This window comes from Amborella trichopoda, chromosome 5, assembly GCF_054954075.1.
Source record: "Amborella trichopoda isolate Santa Cruz 75 chromosome 5, AtrichopodaSantaCruz75HAP2 v2.0, whole genome shotgun sequence".
In the NCBI taxonomy this organism is placed as follows: domain Eukaryota; kingdom Viridiplantae; phylum Streptophyta; class Magnoliopsida; order Amborellales; family Amborellaceae; genus Amborella; species Amborella trichopoda.
In genome coordinates this window covers 43671830-43696748 of record NC_142340.1, presented here as the reverse complement: position 1 = coordinate 43696748, position 24919 = coordinate 43671830, and the positions used below count along the sequence as shown (strand labels likewise).

The 24919-nt window shown below is 35.8% G+C and overlaps 1 protein-coding gene across 19 annotated transcripts; it reads right to left on the bottom strand.

The window, feature by feature from the left end:
• LOC18432067 (RAD3-like DNA-binding helicase protein) lies at window positions 1-24506 on the bottom strand. 19 transcript variants are annotated; one of them, XR_016056398.1, is made up of 26 exons: window positions 23918-24467; window positions 22545-22771; window positions 20893-21032; window positions 20076-20157; window positions 19792-19942; window positions 19467-19629; window positions 17584-17787; window positions 17323-17441; window positions 17054-17099; window positions 16725-16805; window positions 16299-16440; window positions 16060-16214; window positions 15878-15969; window positions 15682-15789; window positions 15521-15589; window positions 14900-14986; window positions 14705-14764; window positions 14459-14574; window positions 13873-13930; window positions 13690-13782; window positions 10308-10415; window positions 6853-6926; window positions 6133-6762; window positions 4006-4151; window positions 450-543; window positions 1-358 (listed from the first exon to the last, which is right to left on the bottom strand). XR_016056398.1 is itself a non-coding variant. In XM_088868148.1 (26 exons), exons 7-26 carry the CDS (start codon window positions 17606-17608, stop codon window positions 350-352), a joined length of 2334 nt encoding a protein of 777 aa, XP_088724274.1. In that variant the 5' UTR covers window positions 17609-17787; window positions 19463-19629; window positions 19792-19942; window positions 20076-20157; window positions 20893-21032; window positions 22545-22771; window positions 23918-24469; the 3' UTR covers window positions 1-349. The 19 variants fall into 19 exon arrangements, 16 of the variants coding, with proteins under 16 accessions (XP_088724274.1, XP_020521546.1, XP_020521547.1 ...); XR_016056400.1 differs by having other exon boundaries at window positions 461-543; XR_016056399.1 differs by having other exon boundaries at window positions 6133-6750.
• Window positions 24507-24919: the final 413 nt, after the last annotated feature.

The window sequence follows — 24919 nt, the reverse complement described above, 5'->3', positions numbered from 1 at the left end:
TGGACAACAGCATGACTATTTCTTTATTGCAAAGCTGACCAGCTCAACTCGTATAAATCAATGCCCAACACCTCCCCCATGACCAAATTAAATACGGAAACCAAAAATATAATACCAGCAACAAGTAATTAATCAGAAAGGAGCACCAATCCTATCTTTTCATACTAAAAATGATTACATACACGTGCCTCTTTGACAATCCAAGAATCAACTTTTGTTCTCGGATCCCTTGTGATGATGAATAGGTTGTGGTCACATGTAGTGTACAACTTAATTTACAAAATGAATTCCATGGCAGATCTTGTAATCCAGAAGCTTCATACGACAACCAACATTGCAGATCACAGGTTCAATTCATCTATATTGAAATCAGACCATATATCAGTAATCTAATATAGTAAAAAGTAAACCAATTTAGACATGCACATCACAAACATGCACACACATACAGTTGCTTCACCGTCTTTTCCAGCTGCTCCAAACCGAACTTTAAGATGCTTCTCATACAGAGGGAGATAATTTGCAGGGACATAGTCCTTGAATCTGAAAGCAAAAGCACTGTAATCTCAATAATCCTACCATACATGTTTTTTATTTTGGAAAAGTATAAAATAAGACCGTTATCTTTGGCACAAGAAGATTACAATCACCCCTAGCTGTTGGATGTGAAATCATACAGTAGGGAGTGCTACCTACAAAGCTCAAAATCCTATTTATTTTTTTTTCCAAACTTTGTGAACACTCTTAACCACCTTATTCCAATTGTGACCTTGTACCAAACATAACCAATCTTGTATGTAATCCCTTTTATTATTACTGCTAGTACTACTACTATTATTACATTAGTTAACATTCTATTGCAAAAAATTAATAACAATATAAAGTGAAATAAGGACATACCAGTATGCAAAACATGGCTCAGGCTTGGGCCTCGGCCCTTTCCTGAGCCGAGCTACTTCATGAGTCAGCCTCACTGAATGCAGTTTAAACCCACAAAAGGCACTCGAATATAGAGAAATTCATACTAATCCCAAAAAATATGAAAAAAATAAATAATTAAAATTTTCATCGAATGGTTCTTCATCAAAGATTGACTATTGGATTCGATGAAATCAGTTTTTTTCAGAATCAGGCAAAAAATCCCCAATTCTTCAATCTACAAAATGCAAGAAATCTTATGGGTTTCCCTTAAATTTAATGCGCCCAATATGTAGATCCAGTGATTTACAATACTTAGGCTACGTAGAATACTCGCCCGAATGCCTTACCAGCCCTACGCTGTATACCTGAACTCAGCTTGGAACCATGCCAAGGCTGAGTAATTCAGCCAAGTCAGAGCCCACACGGCCGATTTTTACAACATTGGGCATACAAATTTACAATTAAATTGCCTGAACAAGCAAGAAACAAACTCGAAATTTGCTTGTAAATTAAAGAAAAGCTCCTTTTCTCCTAATTATGTGGTATTACCTTTTCGCATTACTCAAACAGTTACTTCAATCATTATTCAATTTTGTACCGGCAAAACGTAAAGTGCGGTAGGTTGGTCATTATTTTTATTCTCTTGATCAATTTCATTGTAATATACCAAAATAACTCCAAGGTAAACTTCTATCTAATACCAAGTTAAGGGATAGAATTCAAAATGAATCCATTCGGAAAAATTTAGGTGTGACACCAATAGGCGATAAGATGAGAGACAATAGACTTAGGTGGGCTGGCCATGCGTGGTGCGGACCTAGTATAACACCTGTTAGGAGGTGCACGTTAGTTCAAGTAGAAGGTTCGAAAAAGGCAAAGGGTAGACCCAAAAGGACGTGATTGGCAGTAGTCCGAATAGATATGGGGACTTATGGCCTCACTGAGGGTATGGCCCTTAATAGAGCAGAATGGCGGACCAGGATTCGTGTAGCCGACAATAATTAATTGAAAAAAGGCTATGATGATTACGATGATATTAAGACAGAGTTAAGGGTAGGATACATGTAGTGTTTCAAAAAGCGCTAGGCGACACCCAGGCGGCCGTGGGGATCCAGGCCGCCCAACGCTAGGCAGCCTGTCCAGGCGGGCGCGGCGCCCAAAACCTGGACTGCCCAGTTGAAAAAAAAAGATAGAATTTTCATACAAATGTGGAGAATTTTCATATTCTAACCACAAATATTAAAATTTTGATATTTTATCCACAATTCATATTTAATATTTCCATGAATGAGGAATTGAGGATAAGTCCAGAAGAGAATTTTGATAATCCATAAGACCATAATCCGCACTTTCATACAATGCTAAAAAAGTAAAATCATACAAGCATACACTAATAGTCTGATACATACAAAAGTTAGATAATAGAAACTAGAAGAACCTAGAGAAAATATTTCCATAGAACAAGGCTCATTTTCATCCTTTTCTGGTTCTTCTAAATTCAAAAATTGTCTAATCTCATCCCGAATAGCTTCAGGAACCTTTTTACAAGAAACAACATTCTCTTTAATAACAGCAAGGTGTTTCTTGAATCAGTTAATACCCTCATTAGTATATTTTTCACAAAAATTACACCTTATACAATTTTTATCGTTTGGCTTCAAGTTATGACCATACTTCCAACACGAATCACTTCTTCTAACAGAACCAGAAATAGATCTATTCAAATGACAAGGATTTTGTCCTCGTTTTTGTTTTACATAACTCATATATTGTTTAATCTTCTCTTTGATAGCTTCAGAAACATTTTTACAAGGGACAATATCCTCCTTAATACCGACAAGATGTTTCTTAAACCGATTTATGCCCCTTTTGTATCTTTTCCACAATAATTGTATCTAATACAATTTTTGTCATTTGGATTCGGGTTATATCCATATTTCCAATCGGGATCTCCACTTCGACTAGATCCTGAAGAATACATCTTAAAATAAAACAAGCAATCTAAAAAATAAAGTTTTCCACTTACTTTGATTGCTCGAACTCCAAACTTCCACCTCTCAGATATTTTCTTATGCTAAAATATTCAAAAACACCCGCTAATAGTATTAAAAACTCCAAAACTAAAATCTAACCTACCTGGGTGATATTTGGATCCATTTTTCGTAACTTTGAGAAACACTTTGATCTAATGAAAATCACAAAATCTAGTTTTTTGAGGTTTTTCTCTTTCTAAAATGGGTTCTTGTGGGATTACGTTTCAAATGAACCTAAAACTCACCCCTAAAAGCTTTTATTTTTCAAAAAAACTCAATAGAATAAAATAAAAGAAAAATTCATTTTCGCCCCTGGGCGTGGCACAGGCCCTGGGCAGCCACCTAGGCCTGGGCGATGCACCCATGCCTTCTGAACCGCCTAGGCACTAGGCGGTCCGTTTTTTGAAACCCTGGATACATGACATTCAAGTACAATAAGACACTAATAAGAGAGGATCTAAGTTTGGGTATCTATTAAGAGGGATCCCCACAAAGTGGGAGCTCAAGGTAAGCCATCTCTCAATCTAATTAACACCCTATCTCTTTCTAGGGTAAGTACCTTTATTGGCAATCTTTTTTTTTTTAAGCTATTGGCAATCTAATCAGAAATATATAGTGAGATATCTCATTGAAGTAAAATCTCCCTTAAATTAATGCTTCGTCCAAACATGATTAAATATTATGAATACATAAGAGTATTTTGATAATTATGAACTTCACCAAAAGCCTCATCCCCGTATTCTAGGGATTTTAGTTTTTGGAAAAATAATAGGCTTTTTTTTTGGAGATCAATTCACAGATTGTAATCACAGTAACAGAAATGTGCATTACATGCGCCTCTTGCTAGTTATTTATCTAAGGACCTGTAAAGTTATTCCCCAAAACCACATAATCAATGATGTATCACTTTCACATATGCACCAATCCCATAGTATGACAAATGCATATTGAATAACTTTTTCTTATTAAAATGAACACTGCATTTAACTGAAGATTTTTCTAAGATTGAATGCAAAGACTTTGCAACCAGAGAAACAATATGATTGATCACCTCTTAAGAAGAAAAAGCCTTTCTGGTGAAGAGAACATTTCTGCAACTGATTCCAACAGAGAACTCATATTCATTGTCTTGGCCTTGAGTGCTCTCATGAATTCCACAAATTTTTTGTATTCCGCACCACTCAATTTAAGTTGAGCCTATAAAAAACCAAGATAATCAAAAAGTAAGCCCCAAATTCACTCTTCATGGACTCATCCTAAAAACACACTTCCGAAAAGGATTACCCAGCTAATTGTATAAATAGAAATATCTAAACAGCCTCAGGGGAGAGAAAATACATTAGAAGAAAGTATACCATGTTCCAATCAACAATGATATTCAGTAATCTAAAGCAGCATTCACCGTTAGTTCACTATCATGGACTGTTGTAGATTAACTGAGTGGGCCCAAAGGTACATTCACTTGGACAGCTAATCTACAACCATCATTAGTGGGAACAAAAGGCAGATGAAGCTTCAATTACCAAGTACCATAGCCCGTTGGACTCCCATTAACTATACAGCCCAAGGTGGTTAAAACGACATCATCCTTAAAGGTATAAAAAAACTAAAATCAGATACAACATCCAAAGGGTGCTCAATATCAAAAGTATAGCCATTTTGTTATCCTCTTTCCATACAAATATCCAAATCACTTTAAATCAAATCTCTCCCTTTGAAAGGCGATTCCTCAGCTTATGTATCAGAGTGAGAAATAAATATCTCACTTATTTCTCACTATATTCATCGAGTCTGTAACTTTCCCTTAACCGTCACTCTTTCTTTTTTATGGAAATTAAGTTTGTTATTTTCCTTTTTTTCATACCCTAAGCCCCTCACCTCTAGTAAAAAGAACAAAAGATGCATTCCCCCAAAATAAAAGAAGAATATGAGACATAGAAACCATGGTTTCAGAATCTGACACATGTTTTAGTCAAAATTCATTTTCAGCCCCCATGCCAAAAACATTATGCAGTATAGCAAGCAAAACCAATTATCAAACTCAACCCTCTTTATCATAAAAATGAATTTTAGAGAGTGCTCGTACAAAACTCAGTTAATTGACGACTGAAATTCAGCAACATTTAGAAGAAGAGCAATGATTTCATGCAACCGTTGTATCGTAATATGATGCAACAACCTTAAAAAACCATCTTATGGCTATTTGTTTGATTCAAAATTTGAAATATACACTCTTTTCAGTCTCATGAACAATCGCAAAAAAAAAAACTGAAAACACAACCTAGAAAGTATTTTTTTAGCCCAATAACATAGACCGTTCATTTTGGTGAGATGCTTAGATCTAGGTCTTAGAAGGATTTTTTCATTTCCAATTTTTTTGGATGACTTTATTGTCATTAGATGAATAATGTTAAAAAAGAAAAAAATGATTTTGAGTTTATAAGGCTAAGATCTTGAAATTCACAAAATGAATGGTCTAGATTCGTTTTTGAAAGGGACTCATTTTGACCATATCTAGCGTTCAAATTGAACTTTTTTTTTTGGGGGGGGGGGAGATTGATTATTGAGATGAAGAGAGTGTGTGTGCAAAATTTGGGGTCATACAAATACTACAAACATGGTTTTCTAGAAGTGTCGTTTCATTATACTATGATACAACCATTGCATTGGATCATTGCTCTTAGAAGAATCTTGAACTAAAAATCCCTGAATTTACAAATTTCATCAGAAAATTTTCCTAGATTAAGACTATTTCATCGGACTTTTACTCCAATTCTCTGAAAATTGATCTGCTTCAGGCCTGCTTACCTTCACTAACTGAAAATGTATCCTTTCATGTGTAACAAATATCAACACAAGAATTTCGAACAATGGGAACAAACACTCTATGAAGGAAAGCGAATAAGGGCCAAAGATCAGCTTGTAGATAAGCATAGTGATAACGTTTCACAAGTACTAGTCCACACAGAGCACATCTCAATTATCTATCAAAATTTTCCATATTCAACAACAAAATAATCAGTATGAACAAGTTAGGAATATCTATCTACTGTTTCTTAGAAAACCTATGATGCGCTCATTAACATTATACACAGCATTGAGTTTTCTTCAATATGCATGACACAGAAACTTGCAAAAGAATTCATACTATTTCAACTTATTAAAGAATTGAACTTACCTGTTTCAAGAAATCAGATGCTTTTGTCGTTTTCTCATCACCATTAGGTATAAATTTTTGCATGCTATTCTTATCGTCTTGATCTTGAGCCCCCACCTTCACCTTTCCCATAGCTGCCCCCACTTTCACCTTTCCCATAGATATATCAACAGCCATCGATTTGTTGCTGATAGATGGACACTGTTTTTCTGCATTATTTACAGACAAGCTACAGGGCAAATGCTTAAATTGTGAAGATAGCTTTCTACAAGAGCCAAGTTTATCTGAATTTTGTGTTGCTTTTACGTGCATATCAACATCTATAACAACCTTAGAAGGACCAGGCCCAATTAACTCCTCTTTTGGGAAGTGTTTTGAAGGAGAGTCACTGGTCAAGTCCACCACCACAGAGTCATAATCAACGTCTTTTCTATCACCTTTAGCAATGTGTACTTTTCCATAATTCAGGGAAGGGGAACTTGATTCTCTAAAGGTGAAGAAGCGGTCAAGTTTTCTTGTACTAAGAGCAGAAAGATTGGCTGGAGTGATTCCTGCAAACTGATTATTACTCTTGCTTTTGGTATCAGCAAGCATAGAAAACAATGATCTCTTTCGGCTTTCAGATGATGGAAGAGTGTTCTGGCAAGAAATCTCAATAAATTGGAAAAGAATCAGAATAATTACAAGCAAATGATTCCTTAAAGATTTTATGCAACACATGAAGTGAAAATGATGATTTACCAAAGGTGAGATTGTTCTAGATGAAAAACATAATGTAGCATCGGCTTGGCAATCCATTATCTCACTAGATTTTGCTGCAAGAAAGGAAAGTCGACATTAGTCATATAATTCAATTCCACCAATTCAATGTTAGATTTTGAACATCCAAGAGTGAACTGAAGAAGTTTCTGATATTTGCAGGATAGACTATGGGCAAACAAAAAACAAGTATGTCGTAAAGTTACACAGTATTTTCAGCTGAAATTTGGTATGCATAAACTCAAACTATAGACTTTCTATTGAGCCAAAAAAACACTGAAAAATCTAATGCTTCTACGTCCTTGAACTGATCGTTCAAGGACCTTTTTGTTTTTTTTTGGGTAATATGCAGTTCCCTGTAGCAGTGAAAATAACTATGACAATCCTAGGTCACTCCAAGTGACTCAAATCCACACAGAGTGGGGTTCAAGGCATAGCCTATGAAGACTTGAGGTAAGTACTCCCTCTTTACACGGTCACAACAGAGTATGGTGAACTGAAGTTTCAAGGGACAAACCCTAAGATACAACCCTCCTTATCTGAGGCCAAAAGTGTAAGAGTGGGTTCACCAAACCACTACTTAAACTTCTGGGAGGTCCCTATCCATCCCCGAGTCTGTAAGACCCATATCCCCTTATGTTCCATGCAAAAGAGTAGAAGACATTGGCTTTCCATATCTCATCCAAGAGATATGTTTCCTTCCATGTCTCAATCCAGAGACACATGTATGGAAATGTGTCACCCTAACTCTCCGCCAAAATAATGTTTCCTCCCATGTCTCAACAAAGAGACATATATCTCTCGTGCTCATCCAAGAGATATGTCATTCGTCTTTCACATCCATTCATTGACTCACCCATCTCCAAGAGGTCATCGATCCTTAGGTGAATGGATCTATCTTTCACAAAGGCTCACACGTTTCTTGTCTTCAGCCAAGGCCTCTCAAGTGCTTACTCAAGGCACTCTTATGCTGTGCCCAGCAGCTAAAGTCCAAAACCATACTACCTTAGCTATAGCTGACTGCCTTTCCATGTTTGTAGAATGAGGATCCATAGGTCCTTCCCCAGCCTACGCAAGTCATTAAGGGCATCCATGAACACCTCCTTTGGTTGGCTGGATATTGATTTCATGGAGCTACAGGGCTTATGCCCTGATCAGGTATGTCTACTCATGGCAATTCCATAGGGATACCAACACTGAATGAGAAAAAATTAAAATATTAAATGGAAAATATATACCCTGGTCATCTCATACATGATTTATGAGAAATTAGATGAATGAAATAAAGAGCTCGCACATACCATGCACCAGCTTAGAGCCTAAGACAACTCACTAACAAATGGCATACCCTTCACCACAGTTTTGAATGCCTCCACATCATTGCTCGGTGTATAACCCATTTAAATATTCTTTTACAGAAAATATTGTAAACCAAACAAGCAACTATAAGAGAGAAAGGTAACATGAATTTCTTTAGCAAGAAGACAACATCGCATACTGCTGCAAGAGAACAAAAACAAATTGTTTCATTCAAATTCCAGAACCCCATAAAGAAATCAATATACATTCAAAGCAAATTCAAATGCATACTAATGAGGATATCAGTAAACAAACCATGTTGAACACAATGAAGAGTCGAGCAAATGCTTGGATTTGAAGAATGTGTAAATAAATCTCATTGTTAGAATGACATGGTATAATCTAAAAGCATATTGGCTCATGTAGTCTTCAAGTGCAATCAAGTATGCAATTGCATTGTACTTCCAGCTGAGGAGTATAATACTTATCTTTGATATTCCTTTGTTATTTATGAATTAACATCGTTCCCCTCATTTACAATTTTATAAGGCTCATTACCAATTGAAAAGAATTTCCCTTGTCCCTAAAATCATTTTTACATGGTAGCAGTTAGAAATGGTTTTTCTTTTATGTGCCTCACAAATTTTCTGTTGGCTTAAAGGTTAACATTCTCAAAAAAAATTTATGTTGGCTTCTTTCGACCTTTGAAGATCAGAAGTGTTTAACATCCAAGTCTTTGTCACAGCCCCCTAAAACTAGGGGAAAAGCCTATGGTTTAGTCCTCTTATAATGCCAGTGTTGTTTGCCAAATTCAATTGCAATCCAATACTACATTGGATAATTGTCATAGTTTCTTCAAAATTCTGTTCAATACCAGGATCAGAAAGGTAGACTACTCATTATTTAGAGTATTTAAACCTAAGGTTGATTTGAGAAAGAAAACATAAACTTAAGTTTGAAAAGCAAATACTGTAGAAAATGACAAGTCTAAGAGTATCTATGAGAAAGTTTTTACTAGATGAAGAAGTACCAAATTCATGAAAGTAAGATTGCAACATATAAAGGGAAAGTGTGACTGCAGCGTATAAAGGGAAAGAGTCCCAAAGCAAGTAAGTGAGCCTGGCCTAACATTTTCTATTTCAGTCGCTTAAACATTCTCTAAGTTACGTGAAATTCAAAAAGTTAGAGAAATGAAATGTTCCAATGGATGCTTGGTTGTCCCTCCACATGTATTCCACCCCATGAGAAGAACTCCAGCCACTATAAGATCCAATCCAAGAAGTTTGACATGTCAAGAGAATTATATGCCCTTCACTCTACTTATGAAAAATATAAGATCGCATCAATGCCCACAAAAAATGATAACAAGATGAAGACATGTTCGAAATGGTTCCAAGAGAGGTCATAAAGTGAAAAGTTGAAACTTAGTTGCAGAGATGTTCTTTCATGGAAATTGCAAGTGAACTTGTACAAATTTCTGAAAACCAAAAATATTTTTAAACTTCTCAAATATAGCCAACTTTGAATATAACTATACTACAGATGCTCCCATGAGTCTCCTGAACAAAGGACTTCTTACAGGGAACGATCCCCCACTCCCATTCTCAACAACAAGGGCTCATAGTAGCTCTTCGAAAAGATCATCGTGATTTAAAACTCTAACAATAACAAAATTCTAATGCTCAGTAGCATTTCTTTTAAAAATACTCACATTTTAAGAGATTTTTAAAAATATTCACATTTTAAGAGACAGTAAAGTTTAGATCTAATAATAAATATGTAGTAGTTATAGAAAATTAGAAATATATTAAAATGGCCAATCAGGTTTATCAAAAACTGCTAACATAGTCATATCTGTCAGAACTGCATGACATACAGTTCGAATGTAGAGAAGAAAGAAGAACCTTGTACATTTGAGAGAAAGGGAACCTAAGTGTGTCCCAGGCACTCTATAATAGATTATACATGTGTGCCTCTTACATAAAAGCTTCTAGACATTCTAATATTACGTCAAACTGGACCAACACAAATACATTTAAAAGTACAAAACTCCACAATATCCTACTCGACACCTAAACAGTTACAAGAAAGCAATCAGAAGTGATAGTTACAAGAAAGAATCAAGAGTTCGCACATACCATCTGCTAGCTTAGAAGACTCATTGTTAAAAGGCATACATTTGTCTGGGGTTTTGAGTCTCCCCTCATCATTTGCTTGGTCTGGAGCCAAATTTGAATCTTCAATTGCTGGAAATATTATCAATCAAAACAAAAGCAATTTCAGGAAAGAAAGTGGGATATGCTTATATGGAGAAATCATAGAACACCGAAGGAGAGGAGATAAAAACAAAGCAGCTCATCCAAAATTTCTTAGCTCAAAATTTTATCTTTTAACTACAATTTGCCAAAAGGCAAAGAATTCAATAATTATTCATTGCACATTACTACGGGTTTTTGATAAGAAACTATTTTATGATTTAGGGATAACCAACATTTGCGCAAACAATTTCGGCATGAAAATGCATGAATAAAATCACATTACTTTTTCTATATACTTCCACTAGTCAAAGTGTAGCAGAATTATATCATTGTTAGACAGTGAAGTCTTATATAACAAAGTACACTAGGACGCCATTGTCATGCCACACTTTACGCAACAACAAAAAATTAAATTCAGTTTACAACCACAAAATAGAAGTACAAAAATTTCTCACCAATAATGCAATGTCAGTTATCAACGCCCTGCCCACCATTGAAGACACTCGATACTCACATTTCAAACCATGTATCCATATAAGAATGCATCATACAACTTTAGAACTTCTCTAATCTAGTGAGTCTAGAACTCACTTCATGATGAGGCTGAAGAATTTCACGATATATGATGTACTCAAATGTATTGGGAGAGCAAGTCATTTCAAGTGTTATTTCATTGTTCTTAACATTGTATGTTAAGCACATCTGTCTTATAATTTTATAATGCAAAATGGAATAGAATTATTTCAAACTCTGTTACATAATATCATGGCCCTGGGATGAAGTTCCTAGGTTCACCTTTTGTCAAAAGCCTTCAAGGAAAATTTTCCCTTCTGAATTTTAAAATTGGAAGTGCAATTTGGAGTCTTAAGTTTTGAAAGTATAGTGCCCTGAATTTTAAAATTGGAAGTGCAATGTGAAAAATGATCTTGGACATTGCAAATTTTTCCAGTTCAAAGGTGATTTGTCTTTCAACTGGATAGTGTTCTTGTCTATTCCACCTAAGATTGTTTCTTTCCTTTTTTCTACTTCTTGCTTCTACTGATACAAGGCATAAGTGATTTGTTCCATTTGAGGATCAGCGCTTTTTAGGATTTTTCCATTGGGTACCTAAGGAAAAGAGTACCTAAGTATTGACAACGCCCATAAGGTGAACCAATTTTGGCACAGAGAAACTTATTTCTGACCATCAAGCTTAGACGACCATATGAAGTCCTATCTCCAAGGGTAAATCCAATGAAAGATTGTCATGGGAGAAGATATGGAAATTCCAGGTGAAAGGAAGATCAAAACCAGTAAAATCGCTTATTCCCTCTCAGCTTCAGTACATAAAATTTCATCACTCTAAGTCAAGCAGTGCTTAAAACTCATTTTGATTTTTGCAACTCCTCCAAGCCAACTTGACTAGCAGGTTCCCGAGTTTTATTATAAAAAACTAGGTTTTGGCTGAGTTTATCAGTTTTCTCTATTAAACATAGCAGAATTAACACCAAAAAATATGCACTTCCCGATTTAGACTTGGTCTCACTCAAATTGGGGATCTTGGCTTGGTGGTTGGGGGTGAAAGCCACAATGTAACATCAGGAGTTCAATTCCCACTGCTTACCTACTCATTAGAGAAAAGAAAATACAAAAAAAAAAAAAAAAGAATTGGTCTCACCCAAAGTTGAATAAACTGCCAAATTTTCTTCCAGACTCACGAAACTCGAAACCACATTCAAGTTTTTAAACGATGAATTAGAGACTTGATATCTCACAAAAGAACATTACAGGCCACTGTCACTTTTTAAGAATAACAAACAGACAGCCAATTAGGTGTAGCCCAAGGACAATATTTGACCCATTCAAACCCATGTATTCCCACCATTGACCATATTCATCTTAATGAGTATAACTACTAAAAGTTCACACCATGATGCATGAGTGACCTAGAAATTGTTGATCACCTAGCGACACACAAATGCTTGAACAAAGTCTATCAAGGAACACTGCTTTGTTTAAATTTTTATATTCAACAATAGCCTTGCTCTTTTGTTGTTGGGCTCGCACATTTATACACATAAGATTCTTGACCTTTTATATGTCATTTTATTGAAGCCATTAACACAGATCTATCTTTTCAGTGGTAGATAAAAGTGTACAGCGACAAGGACAATGCTACCTGAAAGAGAAGGGGCAGCACCTAATCACAATTAAAAACAAGAAGAAACAACAAAGAAGGCCTCTCACCTCTTTCCAAACCCTAATCCTAGACCATATCCCCTTCCTCAACCTTCCACGAGAAGTACCCTCCATCTTTAACCCCCCTAGCTCTCTTGAATACACAGATCTCCTCCCAAAGCATTAAGCCAACCAAACCTTAAATCCACAAGTTCATGCAGCCCATTCCTCTGTTTGTGCCCTATTTCTGGTATCCTCCACCATATTCATGACACTTAAGGATTCATTGTATGTCCCCACAAATAGAGGAACCTCGGCCATTGAAAGTTTGAAACTGCCTCAAGATCGATCTCAAAATCAACCAGAGCTGTTGATCTCAAGAAATCTAAATTGACTAACAACATTTAGGTCTACAGTCACGGATATCAATCAAAATAAGCTTGTTAAGGAAAAACCTTGAAATTCAGCTACGAGAAAATGATGATCAAAATTCAGATTGCAGTAGATTTTTGACGCCAGAAGAATTTCAGCAGCTTTTCCTGCAATGGCAGGGATCAATGGGCCAAGAGGGGGGTCCCAGGGTTTTGATTATGATGGGGACTGACTAGGGTTTAGGGCCATCCATGGACCAGAGGCAAGCCCTTAGGATAACTCATAGCGAGAGAGAGAGAGAGACAGAGAGACAGAGAGTTGAGAGGGAAAGTCTACAGAGCCCCTCTTCCCCCTACGCCCTAAAGAAAAAAGAAATAAAAGATTGCAACGGAGTGTAAGTGATAAAAATAAAGCACCCTTTTAAAAGCTTTACCCTTGAAGGGTTTAAAATAAAAAATCTATTCTGAATACTTTTATGTGAATTTTATGCCCTCCTTATTTTGTTCCCCACATGTGGGCAGCCTTACATTGATTTCTGTTTGTACACAAATCTCTACATAACAGAGTCAAGTATTCTTTAAAAAAAAACAGAGATTGTGCGCCACTAAACAACACAGGTGTAGTACATGAATACAAGCATCTTAATCCCAGGCTATCCACAATATGTAGCTCATTCAAAACACTCCCAAAGTATACAGAACAGCTCAAAATATTTCAGGTCGAAAACACTTACTCATAATATTAGTTTCTGAAAAAATTGGCATGTGAGGACCAAGTCCTTCAGGATCTTTGAAGCCCTTAAAAAATCTGGTCAATGTACGTGTAACTTCCCCAAATTGAGAGTAACACTGAAGAAGCATCAGTAGGTAAGTGGGAAAGCTTCACACACAAGAAAAGCAATAAACCAAGAAACAACCTTGATATGAGGACGAAGCCACATTGACATTTGAGATTGATATCTCGGTTGAGCAAACCTGCACAAAAATTAGGAAAGAAAGTAAATACACATGCCAAAAGATTGCAGAGTCATAATATCAGCTACAAACCAATTGTGATACTCATAATGGAACAAACAAAAACCAAATATTCCAACAACAGGAAATATTTATTTCAATTAAAAAAATTAAAGAATTCTTGTGCAGATTCCACGTAGCTAAAATAAGAATTCAGCTAAACAAAGATTCATCGATTAATTTAGAAGCATTTCCCCAAAAACCTTCGCCTTGTGCACAAGAATCTGCCACCACAAAGAGGGGTGCATAACAATGACGTGGGTCACACATCTATGTTATTGGCACACACTTGCCACATGGAAAGGTAACCCGCAAGGAATGGCTATTCCACAGAGGATAAGCTGATTGATTTTGAAGAAGTCTGGAAGTGGGAACCTAAGATTTACGAGGACACAATATCTCATCCAATACAAATATTCCCAGGTACCCCAACTACCAAACAATGATATTGTTAGAGGTTGAATCTAAAATAAAAGTTTGCAAGTAAACCTTTCATCACAGAAAATAATCGCTCCATAATCATTACGATGTCGTATTACACGCCCAACAGCCTGATTTACTGCTCGAACTGCCTCCTGGACATACCACTCTTCCCCAGTCAAAGCCTACATGGTTCACAAAAACGTACGCAGTATTAACTAGTTCTTTTTCAATGTACAGTATTATAACAGATGGATATATTAATACATATAACGTTCAGTATGTCAGCGATGAGACGAGATTTGAACAAAATACCTTGACTTTCTTGTCCTGTGAACAAGCAATCTCATCCAAGTACTCACGTTTCAAACGTACCTGTGTTAAAATTAGCAAAAACATACTTTCAACAATCTTTAGTGATTTTCTAGGGAAAGCCAAGAATCAAACAACCAGATATTGGAAAGATAACAATGCATTTTAGGTCAATAAGAAAAGAACAATGACTTGGACCTTTGGATGAGTCAACATAGCGTAAGGTATACCGGTAACTACAACAGCTCTCCCAGCATGGTCAGCAAAATCCAAACCCTCGCTCACCTGATGAGTACCAAATATCATATGGCAATATTCAATAACATGTTTGAGGTAGACTAGATAACTTTATCAATAAAAAAAAACAATGTAAACCTAAAAAGATCAATGAAATAATACCACTATAATTGGGTAAAAGGTATACAACGATTAGAAAGCACACAAGCATGAACATGCACTCCAGAAGATAGATAAGAACTTAGACAAACTATGTGGCAAAGTGCGTGCAGCAAACGGATGAAACGAAGTTCATGATTTGCAATTTATGTATTCATTGGGAGATGAGGTGCATGTAATATTAGATATGAACAATGAAAATAAATTATCTACATGTTAAGAAATACTTTCACTAGATATAAAAACAATTACACCAGTAGCATGATGGCTCAATTTCAGCTATGGTGTCCTAAGTGGTGCAACTAGTGCCTCTTCTAAAGTATTATGTTGCACCTATCAATCAAATAATAAGGTAGCCACAACATATAAAAAATAAATAGATAATGTCAGTAGATCAAGATGAAAATCAAGGATAAAGCCAACCTTGCCACGACAAACAGCGAAAAAAACAACACCAGAAGTAGAGGTGTCATTTAATTTTGCCCTAAAATCCTGCAAACGCAATGCCATGTCAACCCAATCAATGGCAATGAGGACAAGAAAGCCAAAACAGAAACATGAGCATTACAAGTAAAATTACTGACTTCAATTGCTTGTGGAAAAAGCACAGATTGCCGGGGCTCTATAACTGGCTGCTTAAGTTTGCAAATTCTTTCCCAGATTGAACTCGAATTTGCAGAGCTTTCGTTACCCTAAAAACATACTCGCAAATTAGGGGACAAAAAAAAGACTTAGAAATTAGAAAATTTTGATAAGACAACAATCTCGGCAATGACGTACCATACTCTGCCAGTATTCAATGCACTTTTCCATGAAGTAATAGGATGGAAAGAAAATAAGTAGTCCATCGGGAACAATTCGAGCAAAATTCACTGCAACAAGATAATCTAGATCAGACATGGGATTTTCTGCAATAGGCTTCCACAAAACTCATAATGAAAACGAACTTCTTAAACACTTACCAATAGCAGAGCCAAGTTCTTGCTTGTACTTGACAGTGTCACGAAATCGATAGGAAGAATTGAAAGAGTGACCAGATGGACTTGAAGCCACAACACCAACCCAGACTTGATTGGGTTGTATAACATGAGGATTCTCCAGCCTAACTTTAAAATCTCTGCAAATATAGACATGAAAAATATTTTAAGTAACAAAAATCACAGTCCAATCTTGTATGCACCATTATAGTGGTACCACTTACAACTTCATTTCAGAAGCAAACGAGTCCAAGGGGGATAATGTTCCAGAAGTCACAATGATGGAGCGTAAACCCAATTTCTCAAATTCTTGCATCGCAATTCCAGGGTTGAAACACCACCAGCTCAGTGTTCTACAGCCCTTAGCTGCAAATATGGAAACAGCAATTCTTCAGGCGACTACGAGCAAAATGGGGGTTTTAGACTTTGGGAAAATAAAAATTCAATGATAGCGTTTGAAAACTTTAAATAAACCTAATTCAAATTGTGTAATACTGAAATAGGTAGGAGATGTCCAAGGTTGTTTATACACACTCAACCCTGGTTTCCACAAAATTGCAGATGCAGAAGAAGAGATGTGACCACAAACTATCATATGGATGTCTGTGGCATGTGCAACATAGTGGTGTCAATATAGGCATGAACAGTACCCATTAGTATGAAGGCCAAAATAGCCCATAACCATCGGGGAGGACAATGAATGGTGTGATGGCTAAGATTAGATAGGCATGCTGGAAAGTACACAACACAGTGTTATTGCAATGAACCAAAATCATGTCCACCACTACAAAAGCAGCCAGATCATACAGCTGGTCATTCAGATATTTGGCAACTAGAAAAAGTGAACCCAGACATCCAAATGTCTGGGACAAGAGATTCATTTTCTTATCCAAGCATTCAATATCATTGCATTCTAAACAAGAAACAAAACTGTGCCACAATCAAATTTATAGATTTCAGTGAAATTGCCCCATAATACCTTTAAATGAAGCAGCATCATTTATTTGGGGCTCATGTACATGAACCTTCATTCAAAACCAACAAAAAGATTTCAATCAGTATGAAGTCATCTTGTTGATGACAAATGTTAAGGATACGTGTGGGTATTAAAGCTGAAGCCATCATGGTCAAAGCCATTTCCCAAGTACCTCAAGGAATGAAGAATCAGAAATATAAGATTCAGTCAATTGTGAAGAATAAGAATATAAGCACCTCAACCATTTATGCATTAGGAAGCTGCATACTTACGAGGTAGGAAGCTGCATGAGAATTGTCACCCTTTCTGAAGATAAGCTCAAAGATATCCCTCAGGTTTTCTAGCTTGATCGTACCCTTTCCCTTTGATTGTAGTGTATCAGAAGGCAAATCTAGTAGAATGCAGAAGTTCAAGTGGACAGTTAGATCTTACACAGCCATCTCAAGTTCTCCAATCTCAGCAATATAATGACATGAAAATCAACTAAATGTATTCATTAAGGGAAACACATGTTTATGTAAAGCAAACGAAACCTGAAGGAAGTGCAGATCCAAGCATATCATCCTGAAGAAGTAGTATAGCATGATCAATAGTATTAATCAGCGTCCCGACTGTTGATTGTGTGATGTTAAGATCAGCAAAAAGTTCAAAAATATAAGGTCCAGGTCGAGTGAATCCCGATTCAATTGAATGGATCGGCTCTTGGGCTATCCGTTCCTCTAGCTTCTGTAGAAGACCTACAAAAATCAGGCCCATAGTCAAAATGACACAAAAATGCCTTCAAAAATCCGATGAAATTTGTGCTCAATCATGTTTGAGGCACAAGCACAGACTTTATTTCATGCAGTCCAACTTAAAACCGTAAGGACTTTTTCCTTTTCTTGATTGATGACCAGAGGTATGATCCTATGAACTAAGATGCAAGTAGTAGAGTTCCAAACCACAAGGATACAAGCATCACCTCTTAAGCATTGATCATCTAGTTGTTAACTAGACCTGAAAAATGCTTTCTAAGGCAATAACTTCCAATTTTGTCTCTCACAGTAAGTCACGTCCTTGGCTTTCACTTTCCACCAGCATGCTTACCTAATGATGAATTGTTCTTTCATGATTTTATTTTAAACAAAATTAATTTCAAACCTACAACCTTGGGTGAAAGGATTCATTATCATCTTGGGGGCGGCTACATGGAATCATGTTCCTCCACTCTTCTCTATCAAGGGCCATATGCTTTAAGACCAAAAAGATTGAGCTTCTAATGATTAGGCTACAAATCCTGAGATGCTATATGTTTATTTTGTTTCCAGCAACAGAATACTATTTGTTTCTGCTTTGCCAATCTGAATCTAATAACTAAAAAAAACCGTCAAGTCAACAGTTTCTCTTTGACATAAATCTTAAAGAATATGCTCCAAAGGAACATGTTAACAGTAAAATGAACATCAGATAACTGTCGACCGTCACTAGATCAGAATCTGCTCCAGACTTCACTTTAGGACCCCAAACAAGGAAAAAGCACTCTACATTACTACTCGTAAATTGTGAAAAAACCTCTAAATCTTGCATCTTAATAGAAATGACAGTATGACACTTCAAAGGCTTAAACACAAATATAAGAGGTCAAAATTCAGATATTTCCTTTAGACTTAGACTACATGATTATGTACACATGTATATGCAACTAAGACAAAGACAACTACAATTGCATAATTACTTTGACATTTTACTGTCCAAATAAAGATCATTTGTATTGAACATTTCAAAAAGAAATAAGTATTTGTCAATACTTTCCAAGCTTTAAAAGCCACATACAAATTCTCAGCTTGAGGGGGAGGGCTAGGAATAATTCCAAATGGCACTGTTTCTATAGCAAGTATCGAGATATATTAGTGTATGTATGGTAGACTAATCACATGAAACTTTAGGGTAATTCATTACTTATCCTCCCTGACAAACTAGACACTTCAGGGGATAACAACAGGAATATTGCAAGGGTGATCATCATCATCATCAAAGCCTTTTACCAACTATTTGGGGTCGGCTATACAAATCCTGGTCCGCCATTCTTGTCTATCAAACACAGGAATATTGCAAGGGTAAACACTAAAATTATTTTTAGAATGATAATTCTGAATTTTGCATGTTAGAGTGCTAATTATATAAAACTGCATGACTGCAGCCTTAGAGGCGAGAATATCAATGCATCTTGAGTTGGGAACGAAGTAACAATACTTTTAATCAGATTCAACTATGCAAATCACTCGAGGAATGCTCATGGGGGAGGACGTGCCATCCCTAAATAAATTCTTGCTTCTAAGATTGGAAAGAAAAAGGAAACACCATAGCTGAGATTAACTTCTATGTACATTGCAAATAAAGAAGCATTCCTGAAAGAGAAATTCAGCAACTCACCTACCCCTTAGGATTGCATAGTTCTCAGGATCCAGTGATTTATCCTCTACCATTTCTGCCGTCTTTCTTGCAACAGAAATCCCAACACACTTTTTCACTTCTGAAATACAAGCAGTCAGGTGGCTTATGGGCAAGTCAAATGAGGCAGCATCAGCGCATATGCTTTCCTGCATTATCATAAATTAATACATGTGAAAAGTGGCAACACAATGGGATAGTTTGATGACACTCAAATCAGTCCAATGAGAAGGATGTAATGTAATAATTAACGAACTCAAAAGAATAATGCAGTATTGCTCATTGAGATTAACGAAACCCAGCACAATTACCAAGTTGTGAGCTTCATCAAAAATGAGCACAGTATTCTCCCAACAAATACCACTAAGAGAACGACGGTTCCCATGGTCAATAAGATAATTGTAAGGGGCAAACAGTATATGAGCTGCCTTGTGAAGTTCTTTAGATAAGTAATAAGGGCACCTGGACAGCAGGGGTATATCAGTAATTTAGAGGAGAAAGCAACCTTTCAAGGTCTGCAGAATAAAATATTTGTGAAAAATTACTATTATAATTAGAGGAAATTCCAAGATGAATATTTATCATGAGAACTTACGGTCCTTCTGATCGCCCTATATTGACCATGTCTTCTATGTCCAAAGGCTCACACCCAAGCTTAGGATTATCCTTTATATAGTCTACATTAACAAGAATAATAAGATAATCACCATATGCCCTCTAATAACAAATAGATCTAGAGATTGCATGGAAAGATTATCAGAAATGCATGAAAACATCCATATATTGGTTTCCAAATTCTAAGGAACAGCACCAACACAAACATAAGCCTAACCACTCATAAAATAAAATGAGGATTACATAAGTAGAGAAATTTAAATTTCTAAAACAAAATTACGCCATATAACCACCTCCACTAAAACAAAGAACAAAAAAGGACCTCAGCAATATATGAAATTACATATTATGAAGCTATTTCTAGATAAGATCTCATAAAGCAAGCATTAGTCAACATGCACATGCTTCACACAACAACTGGAAAAATTATTCCACATATATCAAGCATTTAAACCAAAACAAGCAAGAAGATTGAAAAGGGAGAGATTGGGCCTTTTCAATAATTACCAAAACAAAAGAAAAATAAACAAAGGAGAGGTCCTAACTTGACCCCCATATCCAAAAAGCATGTTAACCAATAAATGACAATTGCAGCTAGGGGACAATTATATCAAGGATATAATTCACATGCAATTCAAAGCCAAGGTTGAGAGTATCAAGGAATAAAGCAAATACAAACTAAATCCTTTCAAAATCCTGGCACAATGATGAATATGCAAATCTCTATGATACATTGAACCTAAATGTCAGCACATGTTTCAATGGTAAATAAAGCAAACAGCATAAAGCAAAAATACCAGAGACACGCATCTGATGGAAGCAAGAGCGTTTTTTGCAACGTGATTGGCAAGCACCGTTCTGTAATTTCCCACGAAGCATACTCACTTCATCATGAATGCACATTTGCTCACGAGAACCTAACACTGCCATCCTGGGCCTGAAAGTTTGCAGCAATGTGCACAGCTAAGTCACCACATGTTTAAACAACTATAATGCACATTAACAAGTTTTCCGGTTCCCAAAAACCAGTAAAGAAGAGCCATAAAATGAAAATGGAATTGGATATATATATATATATATATATATATATATATATATATATATATATATATATATATATATATATATATATATATATATATATATATATATATATATATATATATATATGCAATATATGCAACAATAGCAATTAATGCAACCTACAAGACTATGAAAGCTAAGACGATGACAGCCAAAACCATCTGTACAGGAGCTTAAGTATCAATTAAGTCAAAACACCATGTTGCTTGTCTACAGGGACAATTTGTTTCTTTTTTTCTCTTCTTTTTTTGAAGTTACCTCCTAAGATTTAGGTGCCAATCATTGTTCTCCGACATCAAAGTAATAACCAGCAAAACCTGATACAGAACTACATGAGCACTTCAAGGTCAGTTGTTGAATGTTTTTGTGCCTTCAAAGCTCATTGGAATCAAGCAATTATGGAGCATCATTATTTTCAAATATCTGGGAAGAGAGAAGACTGAGAAAGGCTGTTCTGTCTCTTGCCTTCAACGAGCTCCATACCCCCATGAATAAATCTAAAAGCATAGGCCATCGCAACCCGCTCACCATAAAGGCCTAAAAGGAATCTTTTGCCAAATCTTTTGCCTCCACATAGTGTACTCCCGAACATTTTCTCTCCAATTAAATATTATGTTCTCCAATAGTTCAGCCCAAGGGACCAGAGAAGCATGGATTCAAAGCCTTGGAAACCATGAGCTCTGCCCAACTTTACCAAATAAGCCCCCCATCACACTGAGACAACGGGACTCTGTTCTCAACTATTGGAATGAGGTACAATCAAAGGGTTCACTCCAAATTTGCATTCAATTAGTAGACTATCAGACGTTTAAAAGGCAGCTGCCAAAGATTATAAGAGTCTTAAACAAATCCAAACTGCACCCATGCCAATCAATAATTATATGATAAAGGCACAAAGCATACCCTAAATGACGAGAATCCATTGTTTCTCACTGGTAAGTAGAAGCATAAGCCCATTTAATTTTCAGATATCAAATCATTGTATGGCCTTCCAGCAAATTTGATGACTATACATATGTTTATGTTGATCACAGAATTTAAATTTTGCAACAAAATTGTGAATTAGATCAGACACAAAGAGCTTTCTCATAAAATCAGACACAAAGAGCTTTAAATTACGGCTGTCCTAAAGATTCCAATATCACAACAAAATCAGTCTTCAATCTTATTCTAACATCCAAAAAACATAAATCATGTACACCACTTGGATCAATGATTAAGTGCACTCAAACTATGCATAAAAATCAGTCTAAAAAGGAGTATGGAGCAGGAGAAGTGCATAACTAAGAGACCATCCAATTAAGGTCATCAAAGAAAGTAGAAAGGAATTGCACACAACCTAAAAATTCAAATTGCCATGTCTAACCTGTAAGGGCATGCTTTCAGCTCTCGAACGACTTGTTTCAACTGGCTATGAGTGCGTGAAGTATATATAATGGTAGGAAGCTTTGGCCTACCAGAAGCAGAACCCTCCACTTCATCCTCCACATTTTCTGCAGAAGATTTTAAGCTTTGTCTCCATGCCAAGGTAGCACAGAGCAAACACAGGGTTTTGCCCGTTCCAGTGGGACTTTCCAGTACAGCATTGGATCCCTGGCAACAACATTGACGAAACCATTGGAAAACAAATAGTTCATTCCACCAATTTATCCAATATTATGACCATTTCAATGTTTAGAACCTTTTTCTTATACTTTCATTTTATTTTCCTTTTGTATGTTATGAGTATTCCTGCAAGCATATCAGAATCCTGTTGAAAAGTTCCAAGGTCTCAAATTTTACACTTCTTCTTTCAGTGTTAACTTGTGTGGTCTCAAATTTTACACCTTCCGATGAGAAAATCAATGCATGTATTACTATTCTTAATTGGCAAGCACATTTAGAAGGTGTTCAGGTGGAAACTCAATTCATCCATTACAGGCAACATAAAACAACAAAAACATTTAGTAATAAAAAATAAGGATTGGGTTGTGAAAACATTTGCATATAAGAGGGGATTTTAAGACAAAATTCAAGTCCATAGAGGAAATTAAATTGTAATACAAATCATAAAAAAATTGAAATAAGCTAGCAAAAGAAAATACAAGAGATCCCCTATATTCCTTTGGTTGGAGACAGACATTACATATGTTCAAGGGAGAAATATATATTTATGGACCCGGTTTCTATGCGGCCAAGCCCGCATATGTAGGAATGCGGGCCTATTAATAAATCTATTTTTGAGATGGATTTTTAGCTTAATTTTAAGGACATGTAATCTCTAACATGGAGATCATGAATATGAAAAAATAAGTAAATTTTAAAAATTAGAAATAATAATTCTAGTAAGAAAACATTTGGAGTGTTACTTTCCATTGTTTTTAGATGGAACACCTACTTGCATCCATCTTTAAGATGGATGCTCTACATTTTTTGGACCGCATATGTAGTCATGCTGTCCAGCCCGCATGAAACAATTTTCCTATATTTAAACGTTTCCAGAAAATATTTCATCGAATTCACCACTTAGTTTGACTAATTTAATGTCAAACACAGTTCACAAGGGCCAAAAATGTGCCATCTTTAATACTTGAATCAGCTTAATTCTAACCAAAACAAGGTAAACAATTTATGCTGCTTTTTTTTTCTTTCATTTTTGAGCAAGAGAAAATAAAACTTGAAGCTCCAAGTTCAAATGAAGAGAAAATAATGCAAAAAGTATATAAATTCATATTGATATACAAAGTTGAAAAAGAATACCTCCTGTAAACAGTGAATAACACTATCCATGTAGGCAATCTGGCAATCATAAGCTTTATATGGGAATTTAACATTGATACCCCTTATCTTGTAGGTATGCATCGCTATAAAAAAGTAAATCTCAATAGTGGTTCAAAAAATCTCCAAACTTTCAGAGTCTCTATGGTCTATTTCTGCATTTGAATGCCTGATAGAGAACTAAAATGGAATATTATTAAACTAGCTTCATCTTCAGAAATCACGTTCCACAATCTTCCATTTCAATCCACGGAAGAGTAGGGAAGAAAACCCTGATTCTTCATTTCAGTGGAAAAATACTGAATCTCCGTCTGAATTAATAGAAAGAGTCATTCTCCGTTTGAAGGGGAAAACCACAAGGAAGAAACCGAATTCTCCATTTTAAGGGGAATACCCTGGTTCTCAATTCATGGAAAAACCCTGGAACACTGTTTGAAGGGAGAAAACTCTAATTCGCCATCTGAAGGGAAAAAGACATTATTCTATTAGAGGGAAAACCGTATTTCCCCATGCCAATGAGGAGAAAAACGCAGTAAAAAGCACTAATGTGGAAAGCTCTTATAGGAAGCCACTAAGGATTTTTCCCGCCATGAGAGCATTTTGGTAATCTACGAGCGTGTATAACATGCTCCCATAGGAGCATATTGTACACTAACTCTCTCCGGTAAAAGAGATATTTTGGAAGATATTTTTTATTATTGGAAAATTTTAAATAAGGTTGCAACTTTAAAATATAGAATTAAAGATGTATCTCAAAAATCTATCATTAAAGGTCATTGGGATGTTGGAAAACCCTCTAATTGTCTTCAAGATATATGAATATGAAAAGAAAAAAAAATTTCTTGAGTCTTTCGAGTAGAGCAGCTTCCAATACATTATTTGGACCATTTATTTCCAATTTTTTCATGTATTTATAATCTACTTGATTTGAACTATTTTTAAAATTTAAAATTTTATAAGTAGAGATGAAAATAGATTCTCAAG

What these genes read in the sequence shown, in the direction of transcription:
- LOC18432067 (XM_020665887.2), bottom strand. Translation starts at nt 24,019, where the DNA reads ATGCATACCTACAAGATAAGGGGTATCAATGTTAAATTCCCATATAAA. An exon ending in GAACTATGCAATCCTAAGGG is followed by an intron (nt 17,788 to 19,466) that starts GTAGGTGAGTTG and finishes TGATTTTTGTAG; the next exon opens with GTCTTCTACAGAAGCTAGAG. An exon ending in CATCTGATTTCTTGAAACAG is followed by an intron (nt 4,152 to 6,132) that starts GTAAGTTCAATT and finishes GGTTTTTTATAG; the next exon opens with GCTCAACTTAAATTGAGTGG.